General features: G+C 41.0%; 1 protein-coding gene across 4 annotated transcripts in view; it reads left to right on the forward strand.

Moving 5' to 3' along the window:
• The first annotated feature begins 7,374 nt into the window (after positions 1-7,374).
• slc12a7b (solute carrier family 12 member 7b) overlaps positions 7,375-18,662 on the forward strand; it is a 64,908-nt gene continuing 53,620 nt past the window's right edge. For all 4 annotated transcript variants that reach the window (XM_030756477.1, XM_030756478.1, XM_030756480.1 and 1 more), the window contains exon 1: positions 7,375-7,697. In XM_030756477.1, coding sequence (XP_030612337.1) covers positions 7,481-7,697 — 217 coding nt within the window. In that variant the 5' untranslated portion in view covers positions 7,375-7,480. The remainder of the gene's footprint in view (positions 7,698-18,662) is intronic.

Raw genomic sequence — 18,662 nt, forward strand, 5'->3', positions numbered from 1 at the left:
GACACTGGGCCAAGAGGCCTGGATTTGAGAACCACTGTTCTAAACCTAAAGGCAAGTCTCACTAAAACTTTGCCCAGCTCGTTAAAAGAAAAAAAGGCCACATCTTACACAGTGTCTCATCCAACCTACATTCAGTAATATCCAGATAACTCAAGTGCAAGCACAGATAACATCCTCTAGAGGGCGACATGAGACCACAGACTATCTCAGGTAGTCAGTCCAATGTTCACCTGATTTGCATGAAATTGACATGTTGCATCTGAAGCCAGGAGGTGAATGTGCAGCATATTGTGGAATTTAACAAATATAAGACAAGAATATATAATACTAGACACCACAGCCTGTTGTTGGACTCGTGAAACTGACCACAGTGAATCTGGAGGTCATATAAAACACACTCCTACTAAATTGTGTGCTGTTTAGATTTTCGGTATGTAAGAGGTCTGCTCTTCATCTCTGTCAGCAATGAAGAGCAGCCCTCATAAACCTGAGAGCCTTCAGCACAATATATAAATTCCTGAAAAGAGATCTAGAAACAGAAAACAGAAAAGTCAGGCTGCAGTTTCTAAAAAACATCCAAAGTTCTGATGAAACAAAAACCAGGCGGGAAAAAAGTATCATGGACCAAAAGATGGTATCACCAGGGAAAATACTGAGCCTCTGCTCATATGAATATTCTATTACTCTGTTATTAAAAGAGCTATATCGCCAGTGAGAATATTTTTGGTAAACAAAAAAGCCAAAGAATGCATTTAAAAGTCCCAACAAAGCACTGATCACTCATGGAGCTAGTCTTCATCTTCTTTGTCAGTGATGTCCTGATAGAAATGCTGGATCTGACATCTTTTTCATTCGGATCTGTCTGGCTGCCAGCTGTGGTTCACATTCACACTCTGTCACTGCCACACACACTGTGACGGTTTACACAAGTGTAGCTGTGAACTGTACTGATATTTTCTCTGTCTCACTCAGATGCAGTGACACACACATACACACATGCGTCCCTTTTAAATCGTGCAACCCTTGGGATCTTGTTACAAACGGTTGTGCCATGTGCACGCAGACAAAACAAGTTTCCAGTCTCTTCTATAATCACTTCTTTCCCAGCGCCAGTCTGTCTCCCCCTGTGGGCAATGTTGTCCCCCATACAACCTAAAATTCACATTCATAGCTGCAGTACACTGGTTGGGCCATTGAAGGAGCCTGGAAATTTTTTGGGGGGGTGGGGGGGTTCTTTTGGGTCTTTTGGGTTCTTTACTAGGGTCTTCAAGCTGAGTGATAGAAAATGTCCATCATTTTGATGCAGATGCTGAAGCTTTCTTAGGAAATAAAATCTGCTCATCCCCTTTTTGTATTCAGCCTCCGCTTTGAGCTTAGTTCACCCTGTTGTTGATGCTGCTGCCCAGATACTCGTACTCCTCCACCCCATCAACATCCTGTCCCAGGACAGACATGGGTCATAGAGCTGTCCTCTTCCTTCTGAAGTCCATCAACATTTCTCTCTGGTCTTACTCACACTCAGAAGCAGATGAGTCCTTCCAGACCACTTCACAAAATCATCCACTAGTGCTCTGTACTCGTCCTGCTCATCACTACTACACGCAACCACTGCAAAATCCACAGAGTATTTCTGTAAGTGGCACAAAACAGAGTTGCAGTGAAAGTCTGAACAAGGTGAACAGGAATGAAGACAGCGCTGCTGATCTGAGCCATTTGGCTAAGTGAACATATTCAGCATCAGTCTCTGTGGGATTGTTTAGATTAAACTGAAAGTGTTTCCCCCAAAAGAGAACTTTGTTCAGAAATGTGTTCATACTACAATGTGTACGACGCCCCCTCCCTCCAGACAGCACATACCAGGATGGAAGTGGAAGGCACCATAACTGAGCTGAAGGGCAACTACATCAGAGTAGTTTTACTGGTATTTCCTAGTATACTGTACAGACTGGGTGACTGATAATCCAGATGTAACTGACTTGTGAATGGAGTAGTAGATAAAGTATAGTATGAGAAATTTTGAATTTAAAAAAAAAAAAAAGCACTTTGAGACTGAACTTTTGAGCAGTACTCGATACAGTTTTAAGCACATCTTTAAGGTCAGCTTTGGACTGTGCAGTGTGCTTAAGATAAAATATAGCATTGCTATTTTTGTATTAATGCATTTTGTGATTTATCATATCAGTTCCTGTATTTACTTTGGTGCACATCAGAGCAGGTAACATGAAATCAAAAATATCAGTTGTAATCTATGCACAACAAGAAATCATTCACTCCGGGATGCTGAGGTGCTCTTTGAGACACAGCTAGGTGTGGCAGCTGGGCCTCTGCTCTTCACAGCATCTCTGTACACTCTTGCATCACATTCCCTCGTGAGATCTGTTCAGACTACACAGCCGAGGATGCGCCATCTATATGATCCACCCCTGTCTGTTGTGACGGGGGGGAATACGATGACACAGCAGTGGTGGACCCATTTCAGAATAAAAGCTTATTTTTTATGCTATGGCACTGACACACTTTGTTGGCGCCAATAATTTTACAATCACAGCTGAAGCAGTGTTTAGAGAGCTGCTGAGCCACTGCCTTACACTTAATGACCGTAACTGCCACTGCGGAGAGTAAAGGAGGACTCAGTATAGCTGAACACGTCTGTAGGAAATCCAGAGGAAGGAAGTAGTGTCATTTACTGACACTGACATTAAGAGTTTGAGACATTAAATCTAAAGAGACCTACAGTATCAGATCTAAATACTGAATTTATAGATAAAGTGAGGCTAATAATGCTACGAGAATACTTAGCTGTCAAAGGATATGAAGAGACAAAAGTAGACTAACTTGGTATAATTCTACTAAAAACATGTTTTGTTTGTTTGTTGTTTGTGATTCGGGATCACAGGACAGTGACCATGAGCAGGAATACACATCTGTGTCATAGCCTGTAATCCAGGTCGAGAGGGCTGAATGTATGAAGCACCCTGACAACAGCAGCTTCGCCTCAGCAGCCAGTTTGTTCAGTCCCTTCCCTGAGGATAATCTCTATGACAACATATTTGTGGACTGCTGATCCATATTTCTAATGAGACTATTCATGTGTATTACATTCAGCTGCTCAGACCTGCTCTTTTCCACTCAGTTAGCCGGAGACAAATCTGAATATTAAGCCAAAAGTAAAGAAATTTTTTAGTTAAATGTACTGTATGAGTAATATAGCCTTGGCTCAGGACACAAATCTTATGTGCTTCACATTGTAGTTAAAAGTTTTTTTTTAAAGAAAAAAAATGATATTCCTGTGTTTGACATAATGTCAGAGAGACCCATCCATCCGTTTTCTTATGCTTATCCAATCCTATCCAGGGAGCCTATCCCAGCTGCCACAGGGCAAGAGGCAGCGTACACCCTGAGAGACAGACAGTTATTCACACTCACAGTCACACCTACGGACAATTTAGAATCACCAACTAACCTAACCCCACCAACTGCATGTCTTTGGTTGTGGGAGGAAGTGCCCGGAGTACCTGGAGAGAACCCACACAGACACGGGGAGAACATACAAACTCCACACAGAAAGACCCTGTTTCTGAACCAAAAGTCATCTTTTCCTATACTTAATTTAATTTTAAAAAAGAAGAAGAAGAAGTAAGAAGAGAAAATTGTGAGTGACCCTGTGAGGACTCAGTCATGAATATAACCCTGTGTTTTGGGGAAGAACAAAACAAAAACAAAAAAGGACTTAAATTATTTTATGTCAGTATGTGTCAGTTAGAATGTTTTTAATTTAATTAATTTTATTTTATTTTATTTTGTCCCCAAGACAATTGATTGATCAGATCAGAAAAAGTCTTTCATTTACTGAACTTGTGTTTGTTGTGTTGCATTTTTCAGCACATTAATAATGGCCACAATGACACAACAAACATCATATTTATTTGTGTACAGAATTTGGTATGCAGCATCTGTTTTTATTCCGGGCAAAGCCGATGACTTCCCATAGATCAAGGGTGACATTTATCACTCTGAACACTTGCAGCTGTGATTGTGCTCAAAAAGCCACATCTGTTCTCACCCGGCTTAAAAAAGTAATCTGCATTTCATTTTGTTTAGCCTGTAAATCATTCTGATGTCAGGCGATGAGTTTAGCTGTGGATGACTCAAACAACACGGACATGGAGGATTACAAGTTTCTTTGTCAGCCCTGTATTTTAGTCTCACACCAGTGTGCGTGCTGCATCCAGCCTTTGTGCCTTCATACAGTCAGTGTCTAAAAAGACGAACAAAATTGACACAAAAAAGCATAAATGACATTATACAGCATCAGTGTTTAATACTTTCAGGTTATTCCTTTCTCTCATTTCAAGCACAAACTGACTCAACTTACTTCTATAAACTCAACACAGCCACCCCCCCAATCCCAGCCCCCTCCTCCCCCCAGTCATCCAACTGTTCTGCCAGCTGTCTATTTTAGTCCACATAACACCCCTCAAGCAATTACTGTCTGAGTGGTCTCCTGGAGTTCATCCAGAATATTCTCTCCTGAGGAGCTGTGGATAATCCAAAAGTAAATTATATAATATGGAGCATATGAGAAGCTTGAATAGTCTATTAGAAAAGGAAACAGTCAGGTTTGCAGGTTCAGAATCGTTTTAATGGAGAAGATACATTAGCTCAGTAAGTAATAAGGCTCACGTTTTCCATCCATCTATTTTCTTCTCCTTATCGGGGTCGCAGGGGAGGCTGGAGCCTATCCCAGCTGTCATTGGGAGAGAGGCAAGGTCGGCAGTCTGACACAGAGACAGACAGTCCACCAGTTAACCTAACCGCACTAACTGCATGCCTTTAGCCTGTGAGGAAGCTGGAGTACCCGGAGAGAATGCACGCAGACACAAGGAGAACATACAAACTCACACAGAAAGTTGGTGGATTCGAACCCAGTACCGCCTTTGCTCTGAGGCAACAGAGCTAACCACTGCACCACCATGCTGCCCCCCGATGTTATCTTCTTTAATAAAATATGCATTATCAGTAGCTATACTATTTATTCATTGTCATAAATTAATGCCAATATTCTCGAATTGGATTAAGTAAAAAAATAAGTGCTGTTTCTAAGTTGAAATCATAACAAGAGACCAGTAGACTCAGGCACAGGAGGAAGGCACAAAGAAAGTCATGTTGTTTCACCTCTTTGTGGTTTGTCTCGTCAGGTCATTTTACATCTCTTTGCATCTCTTTTTGGCCATTTTGTGTCTCTTTGTGGATGTGCTGAACATGTCTTCTTGTTTTAAGTCGGTTTTTCAGTCATTTGAGGTCCCTTGGTATTTTGTTGCATCTCTTCTCTGTTTTGTGTTTCTTTCACAGCTTCTTTTTGTCACTTTGTATGCCTTTGCAGTCATTTTTATTTTTCTCTCAGATAATTTTTTTGTTCATTTGCAGTGTTTTCTTTTCATTTTCCATGTTTGTGTTTTTGTAGTTAATTGTCATCTGTTTTTGAAAAAATGTGTTTTCCATTGAATTGCATTCTGTTGTATCTCTTTGTTTTGTGTTCATTTGTAGTCATTCTTCATCTTTTTTATGTCGTCTCGTGTATATGTGCAGTCACTTCACCGATCTGGTGTTTTCCCGTCTTTGCGTTGTTGGGGACGTCTCTTTTTTTGGTGATTTTGTCTCCCATCGTGATCATTTTGTGCCCATTTAAAATTTTTTAAAATCTCCTTTCAATTTTTTTCCTCATCAATTTTCATGACCTCTTTAATGTTTTCTGTCCTTTTGTGTCCAGTTTGGGGGGGTTTGTGTCCCTTTGTACTTTAGTTACATCTGTTATTTTATTTTGTGTTCCTTTTTAGTCATTTTAACTTTCTATTTGATCATTCTCTAGTTCCTGCATTTCTTTTTGTGTGCCTTTGTGGTCACTTTGGATTTTTCTTTGGTTATTTTGTGTCTCTTTGAAGTCATACGGTTGATTTTCCAACCTAAAATATATTAACAGTGACTTCAAATGGAGGTTCAAAGAGAGCCACGCCATCCCTGAACCCTCCTCTGCCCCACTGAGTGTGGTCTTTCTGATTTAGAGCTCTATGTGCATAGAGTACAAGTCTTTAAGTGTACGTATGAATCCATATTTCAGCAGGCTTTATTGTTTAATTAACTGATTCATCACATTCTCAAAAACACAGTGATTTGTCTGTAAAGGTAAGGACTTTACTTTGTTGCAAAGGCTGCATCAACAAGCAACTATCAGACTCGCTGAGCTAAAAAATTCCATGTTTCATAAACTATTGGGGAACATTGTGTAACCTGTTGCTTGTTAGAAGTGTTGCTTATGCAATCTCCATGAAGAAGTTAAGCAATCAACACTGGTGCTTTTTCCCTTGTCAGCGTGACATGTGAACGGATTTCCTCTCAATTTGGCAAACAGATGGCTCTTAAATCCAAGGAACATTTAATTCACTTAGCTTGGTGAGCTTGATCTGGGATTTCCACCACTAGATGATCTGTCTGTTTTCTGTACAGTTGGTAGAGACATAAACTTGATTCAGCAGCAAAAGCTACTGTAAGGACCTGTATTGTATTCTAGAAATTTTAAGAACACTTAGTGCAAGTTATGTTCATGTGTGCCAAATAGATAATACCAAAGCTATGTCCCAGGGAGTATTGTTTCTGTTTTGATAATGTGTCAGAAAATATGAGAGTTCATTTTGTCCTGAAGTATTAAGGAACCATTTATTCTAAGCTGGAACATACCAAAGTTATTATGGCAAAGTGTCGGCAAATGACTAACCCATCCTTACTTTTTAAATTAGAATGATCTATTGAGTCTCTGTGGCAGGCTATTGATGGGGAGGATGTACAGAGTGGGTGTTAATTACCCCATCATTTTGAGCTCACTAAAGAAGCCTGTAATGAGTCCAGTGTTACATGCCAGTACACATGGTCCACTGTGACAGCAGGGTACTGCCTCACATGCACTATTTTAAGGATTCTGTTTGTGCCTGTATTTGTTGCTGCCTAATGTTCTCCAATTTTAAAGAAAAAACATATTTTATCATAACATATCTTTTGGAATATGTTTCAACTTAGATTTAAGTACTTAATTTAAAAATCTGAAAATGTATTAACTATAGTTATTTGTCTGTTGTTTATTTTGGGACTTTAAATGGGCAATTAAATTGTGCTATAATAACTACAGAACTGCGAAATTTGTGGGACTAATATTTTAATATTTTTAATTTGATTCAAATATTAGTAACTACATTATAGTTAGTTTCAACAACTCTGATTTGCTTTGGAGGCGATTGACAGCGCTCCTTGGCAATCTTAACCAATGAGCGCGCAGAGAGGGCGGGCCCCTCTGTACTGTAATCAATCCTCTGATGAGCAGCGGGAGCTGAAGGCTCCCTGTCCGGTGTTGCTTCGCTCACGGTGCGGAGCGTAAAGTGAACCCTGGGCTGCCCTCCACTAAAAAGTTCGACAAGTGAAGAAAAGGGACATGGGCGAAAGATTTGTGGTAGTCCCTGTTGACGGACGACGGACGGTCACCGCAGAGGGGGCTCACTTGGACGATGTTGCAGCTGACCCGGATACCGGCGGCAGTAGCGCCGGCACGGGGCAGGAGAAGGATCAGCTGGAGGACTCCGTGTTCGAGTCCGTGGACCCCGGCGCTGCTGTTCCCATCCTGGAGTACAACAGGGAGCCTAACAAGTACGGTAAGTCAGCTTCAGACAGTTGTAAACTCCGTGTCCCACTTCTTATCTCACCTGTCCACCTTTGAGAGGATTAGCTGTCGCATTTCTCCTGGGCTCTGGATGGGCTCTGCATTGAATAACATCGGACCCCCAAACGGAAGCGTGACAAACTAGACGTGCTAAACCTGCAGACTGTTAATATGGACCACAAAAGTAAAACATTATTGATTGGTACGTTTGTGCCTCATATTGGGGTTAACAGTGCTGTCTGATATTTTGCTAACACGGTCTCACTGTGAGTTTATGTTCTTCACAGTGATCCTGGACAGAATGGAAAATTAAAATGTCATCTTTGCTCACCTAACTGAACAGGACATGAAGCAGCCTCTGTTTGTTTAGGTCCCTGTGAATTTCTTTTAACTGGAGTCGACCAGTTTTCTACCAGAAAATGCAGAACAACGGGGTAAAATAATAGGTCTTGGCGCCTTTTAATTTTCTGAAAATAAAAGCAGGGTAACATAACTTATTTAGTTTTGGACTCACCACAGAATATGAAGCAAAGTACTGCTGTGGTAACCTTTGCCTTTCAGAATGGTCTAAGCTCACTATGGTCTACAGTTACAGTACAAATATATTTTTAATTTCACACGTAATACAAACATGTTGGTTTGTAATAAAGAATGTCTCTAAGCTTAACCAGAATTTGGCTGCAGTCTTTAGCTTTGTTCCTCCTGCTTGCAAACCAGGTGCATCTATAGCAACAGGTTGGTGCTTAGCAGGGGCTAGAATAATGGCCTGGCACTTTGGCCAAGCAAGCATGCTAAATTACAATGTGCTGATGGCTTTGTGTGTGCATACAGTCTGTTGAGCGTGTATTGATTTGTGATTGGTAGAGCGCACACAGGTCTGTCTGTGAAACTGTGGGTCAGGGCTTGTACTTTCTTTTGTATGTGCAGTGTTAATGTACCGTGGCATGGTCCCGCTGTGAGTTTATCCATGTCCCTGCTTTGCACTTGTTGGGCTGTTTCATATGTAGCTGTAAAACATGTTTTATAAAATTTGATTCTTAACAGGTCAAATATGGATGAAAAAAATCATGTATTTGTGATGAATCATGGTGACAGAGGTGACTGTTGCTATTGACACAGTGTTCCACTGTGTTATGTTAGGTCCAACAAAAAAATGTGGCCCAGGCTCAGAGCCAGTACGAGATGCTGGATGGGTAACCAGTGAGTTTCTGGTCCTACTAAAGCTTCTGATGATTGATATGGGGGCATGTGGAAAGATTATTTCTACTTGTATAGAAAAAAAACAGAATTTGCAACTTATTTCAAAACTCAGTGGCTCCATAGTGTACACACATACAATTGCCAAGCAACAGGTTGCTGGTTTGATTCCAGCCACTTAAATCCCCTTTGGGGTTGTGTCGGGAAGGACAATTTGCTCACCATATTTCATAAGCTGAGTGTAATTGTTGAAAGTAAATGGTAAGCTAAAAGCCATCTGTAAGCAGTTAAAATGATGTCAGATGAATATAATTGAACACGAGAAGTGATGCAATTTTGGCAGCATTTTCAATGTCCCACTTGCTCACAAGCAAAAACTGCACGTGGAAGTAGAAATGCACCGATTGCAATTTTCTTGGCCGATTCTGCCACCAATACCAATTTTTGCCAATTCCAGTTTTCGTTCTAAGATCTCTGACAAACAAAAATCATCATTCTTTCAATGCAAAATATTATGTTCATAATAAAAGAAGTTATTAAACTTTACAGTTTCTCCCCAAAACTGCAGGAAGTTACAGGATCTTTTTTTACAGACACAACTTATCCTACTTTTGGCTGCTCCCTTATTCACAAGGGGTCGCCACAGCAGGTAGGTCTGCATGTTTGATTTGGCACATGCCCTTCCTGACCCAACCCAAAGGGATTTGTGTCTCCTCCCGGGATTGAACTGGGGCCATTCAGGACACAAAGCGATGGCCAAACATTCTCCTTCAGGATTTTCTGGTAAAGAGCAGAATTCCTGGTTCCATCAGTTACTGAATGTTGTCCAGGCCCTGAAGCAGCAAATCAGCCCCAGACCACCACACTATCACCATGTTTGACTCTTGGTACGATGTTCTTTTTATGAAATGCTGTGTTAGTTTTATGCCAGATGTAACAGGATTCAAACCATCCAGAAAGTTCTACTTTAGTCTCGTCAATCCACTGAATATTTTGTCAAAAGTCTCGGGGATCATCAAGGTGTTTTTGGCAAATGTGAGACGAGCCTTTTTGTTCTTTTTGGTCAACAGTGGTTTTCTCCTTGAACTCTCCCATGGATGCCATTTTTGCCCAGTCTCTTTCTTATTGTTGAATCATGAACTCTGAGCTAAACTGAGGCAAGTGAGGCCTGCAGTTCTTTAGATGTTGTTCTGGGTTCTTTTGTAACCTCCTGGAGGAGTCATCAATGTGCTCTGGAGTAATTTTTGTAGGCTGGCCACTGCAGGGAAGGTTCACCACTGTTCCAAATTTTCTCCATGTGTGGATAATGGCTCTCACCGTGGTTTGCTGGACTCTCAAAGCCTTAGAAATGGCTTTGTAACCCTTTCCAGACTGATCGATGTCAGTTACTTTGTTTCTCAGCTGTTTCTTTAGATGGTGGCACGATGTGCTGCTTTGAGACCTTTTAGCCTACTTCAGTCTGTCAGACAGGTTCTGTTTAAGGGATTTCTTGTTTCAACACGTGTGGCAGTAATCAGGCCTGGGTGTGGCTTCTGAAATTGAACTCAGCTTTCCAAAAATATGATTTAACTGCATTTTGTATTTATATGTGTTATCTTTGTCTAATTTTCAAATTAGTTTGATTTGAAACATTTAAGTGTGACAAATATGGAAAAAGTAAGAAATCAGGAAGGGGGCAAATACTCTTTTCACATCACTGTATCTGACCGTACCAAACAAAAGCAGCTGCAACAGATTTATGTTATAAAACATGTCAGTTATTTACATCATTTTCCAGTATGTTTATAATCTCACCAGATAGCAGGACATTGACACTTTCTCATTTTCACTCATCTCCATAATTTTCCGTTTAACTGCTTTGATCCTTTGCTCATTTTGAGATATGTTAATGTGTGGCGGTGAGTGTGTCTCTGCGTGTGTTGTGCATGCACGAAATGGACCGGCTCATTACTGGATATGTGTGAAACGGGCCAGCAGGTCATTGGTCAGCGCTGCAGGAAATGGACCGATTTTTAATGTTGCTCACAAACTAGTTTGCAGCTTACTGTGAAGACACTACTTGACTCTGCATTAATGTCTGCTCAGCTGTGGTGCTACTCTGCTACATGTGCTGCAGGCAGTGCTAACAGTACTGTTAATGGGGCGTCATGTGTGAAGACACCTGTGGTTGTATTTTGATCAGAATAAACCTTCACCTTCTAGGAGTGGTAGGTGTTTCTACCTGAAAGCTGGCACTGAGCTGCAGAGTGTGATCGTGATTTTCTCCTCTATAATACAGTGACAGGTTGGGACTTGTCTATTCTGCTTTAATGCATAGATGGAATTTCATTCTAACTCAGATTGTGTTTCTAAGTAGAAGAAGATGCGTTTGTGCGGGTGAGCTACCATGTGAGTGCACAATGCTCAGGGCTTGTTGTGGCCTTCACTGTGCATTCTCTCAGCCAGTCAACGGCAATGGTAGATGGTGTGTAGGCTTTCATTGGCAAAAATTTTAATCTCCCAAAAATTTGTAACATGACTCTAAAGAAGACTGTGCCTCCTCTGTGGACACATGTGACTAGGAGGTCAGGGAATGTGGCTGTCAGATGATTGTTTAAAATAAAGGGAGACATCCTAAATATCTGAGTTGCATGTCCTTCCAATGAATCTGGTGCTGTAAAGTCAGTAAATGACATATCACTGGCTGGAAATTGTGATGGAATAGTAATTAGACTGCTTTGCCTTAAATTTTAATTAATTTGAACTTCTTTAAGTGCTGAATATGATACCCAAAGCAGATTTGGGGGATAGAGGATTCCTTAAAACCTATCCCAGAAACTTGGTGGAATGGATTATGGGTATTAACGACCCTCTGAATAATGAAAACTTTACTTCAGGAGTTATTTATCACTGAAGTATCTTATTAGATTCTGACTTCAGTTCGATTTCACTTTCCTCACTTACTCCATCTATGACAGGTACTGTGTTGCAATCAGTATTTGACTGATAACAGACGAAATCAGTTTTTTGTAATCTGTTTACAGATCTATAAGTGTCTCTGCTTAATTGAATCCCCGTATGATGAAATCAATAACTGTAGGTTTATATTATGTTTACATGATGAATGGTTCGCTGTTTACGCACTACTGAGGCACCGGCCTGTGATACTTTTAGTAGCACAGAGAAACTTGCACATATCAGCATGCTCAATGTAAAGGTTTCTCTTTTAGGTACATAATAAAGAGTCTCTAACAGAGACCAACTACAGGCTGAGGAAAGCTGATTGATTGATTGATTGATGCAAGTTGTCCAAAAGATCAAGAAAGAAGGCTCTACTTGGCACAGAATACAGAGATTATACTTTTTTATTTATCTTTCCCTGAGACAGTCGGTAAAGGAGACTTTATGAACCTTTAGTAAACTGTGTTCCACCATCAAACACAGTTTTAATACATTTGAAAGTTTAGCAGAATCGAAGCAGTGTTTGCCACTTCTCTGAGTTGCAAAACAAATGTTAAGTAAAGTATATTGTAAAGAGGAAGCAACGGGTATGAAGAAATATAAATGATAGAAAAGAACATGTTGTTGTGAGAATGATGGTGCCTGTTTGTTACGCTGACCTGCCCTCCACTTAAAAGGGGATCTAAAAATGCTCTTATCACTGGCTCCTTGTTCAGATTTCAGATTTGAGGGTGTGTGTGTGTGTGTGTGTGTGTGTGTGTTGGATGGCGGTGCATTCTTAACATGATTATTGTGAGCAACAATGTATTTTGCATAAATTCTAATAATAATATTGTTGTTAGAAGGTTTAAATGATAAGCCATTTCTTATACCAAGAGCACCACAGCCAGAAATGCAGTGAATGTATTAATAGTTAATGAAAGCAGTTTGAAGGTGTGACCTTGCTGCTTGCCTCAGATGCTGAGAATGATTAAGATTGCATTCAGATTTACAAGAGATTAAGCAGGCATTGAAATATGAATGAGGTCCTGCAGAGTCTTCAAAAGGTGTCGGATTTACAGCCGGCAGGACTGACGGTCTCTAATTGACTTTTCACACACAAGCAGAAAAACACAAGTGATTCGGTGCTGCCGAGCGGAGCACAGTTTTTGTTTCTGCTGGCTGAAATTCTTTGTTGAGAATCAGGAAAAGTGAAAAGTTTTTGGGTTTTTTTGTCCAGTATAAGAACGTAACCCTATGATGTCAGAGATAAATAAGTTCATGCATCATTAAATACACCAAAAGTAGAATAAAAGTAAAAATCAAGAATTAAATATTTATGTGATATATTATTAATGATATTTCTGTTGTAATTTGCTTCTGTATTTAATACAGACAGACAACCATTCCCTCTCACATTAGGTTTGACATTAATACAGTACATACAGATATATTCAGATGCAGACAGATGTGGAGAATAAATGTAAAGTATTTATATATGCATTTTTTTTTTTTAGCTGGATGGTTTAGTTTGCATATTACAGGCACATATAATAACACCATGGTGTGTAGAGAACGAGTGAGACAAAGTTAGTAAATGAATGTCCTCAGCATGTCATCCCAGAGCAATATGTGTGTGTGTGTTTGTGTTCAAAAAGGCATGCACCTTGGGTGTCATGTGCTGCCCTCATCTTTATTTGGAGCCCAGCAGTCAGCACCAACTGGGCCCTGGCATCCACCATATCTGCTCCTGCTCTTGTGTGGCCTCACAGTCCGCCCATGCCCATTCACTCTCACCCAGGAGGGTGTGTGTGTTTCTCACCAGAGACAGGGGGTGTGTGTCAATAAACACTCCTTTTTGGGTCACATTTAGCTCAATCCTGAAATAGCTCTTTCATAAGGTAATTTTATTTTGAATTGGGCACTTGTTCTCAGGTTATTATTCACATTATCATACCACTTTAGCACATAATTACCATCAGAGCAATAATGCAATCCTATTTGTTAGTAAATGTGGGGCAAATGGTCAGTGGGAGTCTGCTGGTGTCAGCTTCAGCTGCAGATATGTCCCAAACTACAAGACACAACGGGTCGTATTTTAGAATTCTCGAAGGAACAATCTTCATCAAACTTAGAAATACTATAAATCCCTGCTTTGACTTCACTTCAGGTATTCTCAATTTTTTGTCCATTATGAAACTGAAGTTGTCTGTGGTGGTGAATGTGCAGCTGTGACATTTTCAGATGTAGGCATTTTTCTTGTGTGTCTGCAATAGGTTTTTAACATGGAGTGGTGTGATCCTGCATTATGAGATGTGCAGTTGTTGTCAGAGGTTTACATACACTCATCATCATGCACATTTTAACGGTTTATCACGGTCATTTTAACGATTTCTTTGAACGGTTCTTTTTCCTGGATGAAATGATTGGTGACGCAGTGGTTAGCACTGTTGCCTCACAGCAAGAAGGTCCTAGGTTTGAATCCATTATGAATCCTGCCTCTTGCCCTATGACAGCTGGGATAGACTCCAGCGACCCTGAAAAGGATAAGCGGAAGAAAATGTATGGATGGAATGATTGCCCACCTGCCAGCGGGCCCATTGACTTCAAAAATGCTGTTAAAGGGTTAAACAAGAATTGGGTGCACAATTTAGAATTTATTTAGGATTTTCTCTCATCCACATGTCAAAATTATGCATACATGCTCAAATAGTAATCTGCTAATATTTTGTTAAGATTCAAGATTCTTTTATTGTCATTGCTTATACAAGTATACACAATGAGATTGCGGTGCACCACTTGAACAGTTGCTCTTGCAGTCAAAAAAAGAAGTGATAGATAAAGTATGTAAAATAAGTATTTTAGGTGCAACAACAAAATAGTAAATAGTAAGATAAATATTAAATGTAGCACAAAATTTGCAGTCAAATCAAATCTAGCCCCTGACGGGCTCAGAGCTGAGCAACAGGGTGGTGGAGTGATGGGGTCCCATCCTGACTCACTGTGGCTGGTCTGTGAGGAAGTCCTGAATCCATAGGCAGATGTTGTGCTGGAGGCCGAGATTGGACATCTTGGAAAACAGTCTGCTAGGGAGGATGGTATTAAAAGCAGAACTGTAGTCCACAAACAGCAGCCTGGCATATGATTGTCGCTGTTCTAGGTGTAGCAAGGTGGTGTGGAGTGCAGTGCAGATGGCATCATCTGTTGACCTATTTGCCCTGTAGGCATATTGGTGAGGGTCCAGGCTGGGTGGGAGAGCTGGCCTGATGTGACTCAGAACTAGTTTTTCCAGGCACTTCATGATAACAGGTGTCAGAGCCACTGGCCTGTAGTCATTAAGACAGGTGACTGCTTTGTGTTTAGGAACCGGCACTATGGTGGACATCTTTAGGCAGCGAGGCACGGTGCACTGTGACAGGGATCGGTTAAGAATGTCAATGAGAACTCCAGACAGTTCCCCTGCACAATCCTTGAGTACCCTCTCAGGCACGCCATCGGGGCTAGTCGCTTTCCGGATGTTAATCCTTCGTAATGTGCGAGTGACGTCATCCGGTTGCAAGATGAGTGCCTGGCTGTCAGTGAGAGGCACTGGTGTGGTAACCGGTGCCATCTGTGGTCTCTGCTCCTCGTGGCGACTGAAGAAGTGGTTCAGCTGCTCTACCAGTGTGGAGTTACTACTGCTGGTGGTTGGGATGATGTTACTGCTTTCGCCAGTGATGTGACATATCCCCCGCCAAGCCCGATGTGGGTCTGAGTTCTCAAAATAACTTTCAATTTTTTGTTTGTAGGCATTTTTGGCCTCCTTAATGCCCCGCTTGAGGTTTGACCTGGCTGTGCTGTACTGTGTGGTGTCACTGGAGTAAAAAGCTGCTGTGTTAGCATTGGCGTCTGGAGGTATGTAAACAGTGGTAATAACAACTGTAAATTTCCTTGGCAAGTAGAAGGGATGGCATCTTACTATCATGTATTCCACATCAGGAGAGCAGTGGGTTTCAGTGATGTTAGCGTTCGTGCACCAAATATTGTTCGTGTAAACACACAGTCCACCACCTCTGCTCTTACCGGAATTAGTATTCCTGTCGGCCCGGTGCGCTGTGCGTCCTACTAGCTGGATAGCCTCCGTTGGAATCATTGGATTTAGCCATGTCTCCGTGATGATCATAACACAGCAGTCTCTGATGGTTTTCTGCGTGGAGATGGTAAGTTCCAGCTCCCCCGTTTTGTTGGAGAGTGACCTTGCATTGGAGACGAAGAGGCTCGGCATCGGAGGTTTATGCGGGTTGTTGGTTAGCCTGGCCCGTGCGCCGCCTCTGTAGCCTCGCTGTTGTTTCCTCTCTCTCTCTGCCGTCTGCGTCGCCATCTGGGAGGGACAGTAATCCAGGAAGTCCTCGATAGTCTAGCAAGCTCGACCGGGATATCATAGTTGGCCTGTTCATTGTTAAAGGAACATTTACCAAGCATAGAACCGATATTTATCAATTGGTCCCGGGCAGGGTTATTATAGTTAACGAAAACGAACGAAATAACGAAAACTGAAATTGAAAAAACATTGTCGTTAACTGAAATAAATAAAAACTAAAATTAAAAGGAAGAAACGACAACTAACTAAAACTGAATTGTGAGTTTACAAAACTAACTAAAACTAACTGAAATTATAGATATTGTTATTTTTTCAAAAGTCTTGTGGATTGATATGAAATCATTTTTTTCCTCTCCGAGTTTAAGCTCGGAACGCCATCGGGCAAATGGGTGCGCATGTGCGTGCGCGCACACCGCGCTGCTCCTCAGAGAGTCCCATGTGGTGTTTTGTTTTTTTTTTTTTTTTTTACTATGATAGCACAGATAGCAGCGAGTGTCTTGTTGTGGATGATGTTGTGGATGATGTACGGAACACTTCTTAGTCAGGAAAAAAAACACCAACATCAAAGTAGACCTGAGAAGCGCACACAAGGCAGCTACGGAAACCGCTCTCATCCTACAAGGCAACCCGGCCTCCACCTCCAGAGAAACGTGACTACTCGTCGGGTCAACGCAGCCACAACGTTGTGTTTAGTCCTTGTGCGTTTCCGGCTACTTTATCAGTCAGATAATAACAATCAGGACTAATAATCAAAGCATCAATATAAGGACTCACAAATGTCAGCAAATTCTTGGAGGGAGCTGCTGAAACTATGGGAATGGACGTGAAGGAATGAAGAAAGTGAAAAAACAGGGACAAATATGTTTGCACCCTAAAAACTGAGCACAAAGAGCGAGGACCAAAAAAACCCAGCACACAACCACAAGGTAATTAACACACGCAATCCAGCTATACATGCATAAATGCGGACATGAGGTCGGACACTTCCGTAGGCTACAGAGGCCGCAAAGACCCTGCAAGTCTAATCAGCGAGCATCTAACCAAGCTAGCTCCAAAACAGAAGCAGCATCAGGTGGAGAGACCATCAGGATGCAGCTGGATTTGAGCTTTGACTCCTTCAAGGAGTTTGTTTTTGTCAAACACCACATGTAGCTGTTGTTAATCTGCTGCACTGAGGCTGAACTTTATTGGGAGTTTATTGTAGAATTTATCGAGTTTTGGAGTTCATATTGTTAGCAGTTTCTCCCTGTTGATGTTGATGTGTGTCCTTAATATTACACACATTTAGCATGTAGTTCTGCTGTCTGTGAACAGTTGGTTGCTGAATTTATTTCTTTAAAGGGTATCTTTAAAGGGTACCTGATTAAGTATGAAAATACTAAAACTAATACTGAAACTAACTAAAACTAAGCATAAAACCAAAAATAAAAACTAATAAAAATGAGCAAAACCACTCTGAAAACTAATTAAAACTAACTGAATTAGAGAAAAAAAAGTAAAAACTAACTAAAACTAAACTATAATGTAAAATCCAAAACTATTATAACCCGGGACTCCCGGGTGTATCTGAGAGTCTTCTCAGATACACCCGGGAAAAGTGCAGTAGCAAAATAATAATAAAAGAGCGTTGTTCTAAAGAGCGCAGAGCCGCAGCGTGTGCACGCGCCGCCATCTTTTATACAAATGACCCTTAGCAAGTTTGGCATTGTAGTGCGTAGGTGTGATGTTACTTCTTTCCTCTGACAGATTGGAAGTGAAAGTGATGGATTACAATCTCCTGGTTAAACTTTAGTTAATGTAATCTGAACATTTTAGGCTTTTGAAATAGTTTTGAAGCAGGATGGTTTAGTATAGGTACAACTGTTATCTCAAAGTGTTAACTGCATTTTTTACGGTTAAAGAATATGCTGTATGAGTATGGAGGCAGATTCATTACTGGCAGATATATAACTGCCCTAATAATATTATTTATCCACATATAAAGATAAAGCCCACCCACGTCCCTCCCTCTTCTTGAAATATGTATTCCCGACAAGTATTTTGATCCCTTTTGGAAAAGGGATCAAAATAACTTCCACACAACTCTCCTTGGCATCATACCTAGTCATGCTTCCTAATCACATTTGTTCCACTCGTCGATATACCCGGCAAAGTCTTCTCCAGTTACCTTTCCTCATCTAACCTCAATTCTTCTTTCTCTTGCATCTCACACCCAGTTTGCAAGGCATACATGCATTACAACATTACTCAAAACTCTTTATTTCCAGCTTCTTTGCTGTTGTGCTGTCTGACATAACCTCAGAAAGACTCTTGACATACTTTTCATTCAGAACCATCTCTTCCCCATAGCTCTTCCCATGCATACCATACAGGACGGTTTGAAACCACTTCCTCACGCATACACTACAGCTGTCTGCCTTCTTTCTATTTTAACAGTCAACTCATTTATCAGTCATGGTGCCAACGCTGGGCAACATTGAG

The sequence above is a fragment of the Archocentrus centrarchus genome, chromosome 20 (genome assembly GCF_007364275.1).
Source record: "Archocentrus centrarchus isolate MPI-CPG fArcCen1 chromosome 20, fArcCen1, whole genome shotgun sequence".
In the NCBI taxonomy this organism is placed as follows: domain Eukaryota; kingdom Metazoa; phylum Chordata; class Actinopteri; order Cichliformes; family Cichlidae; genus Archocentrus; species Archocentrus centrarchus.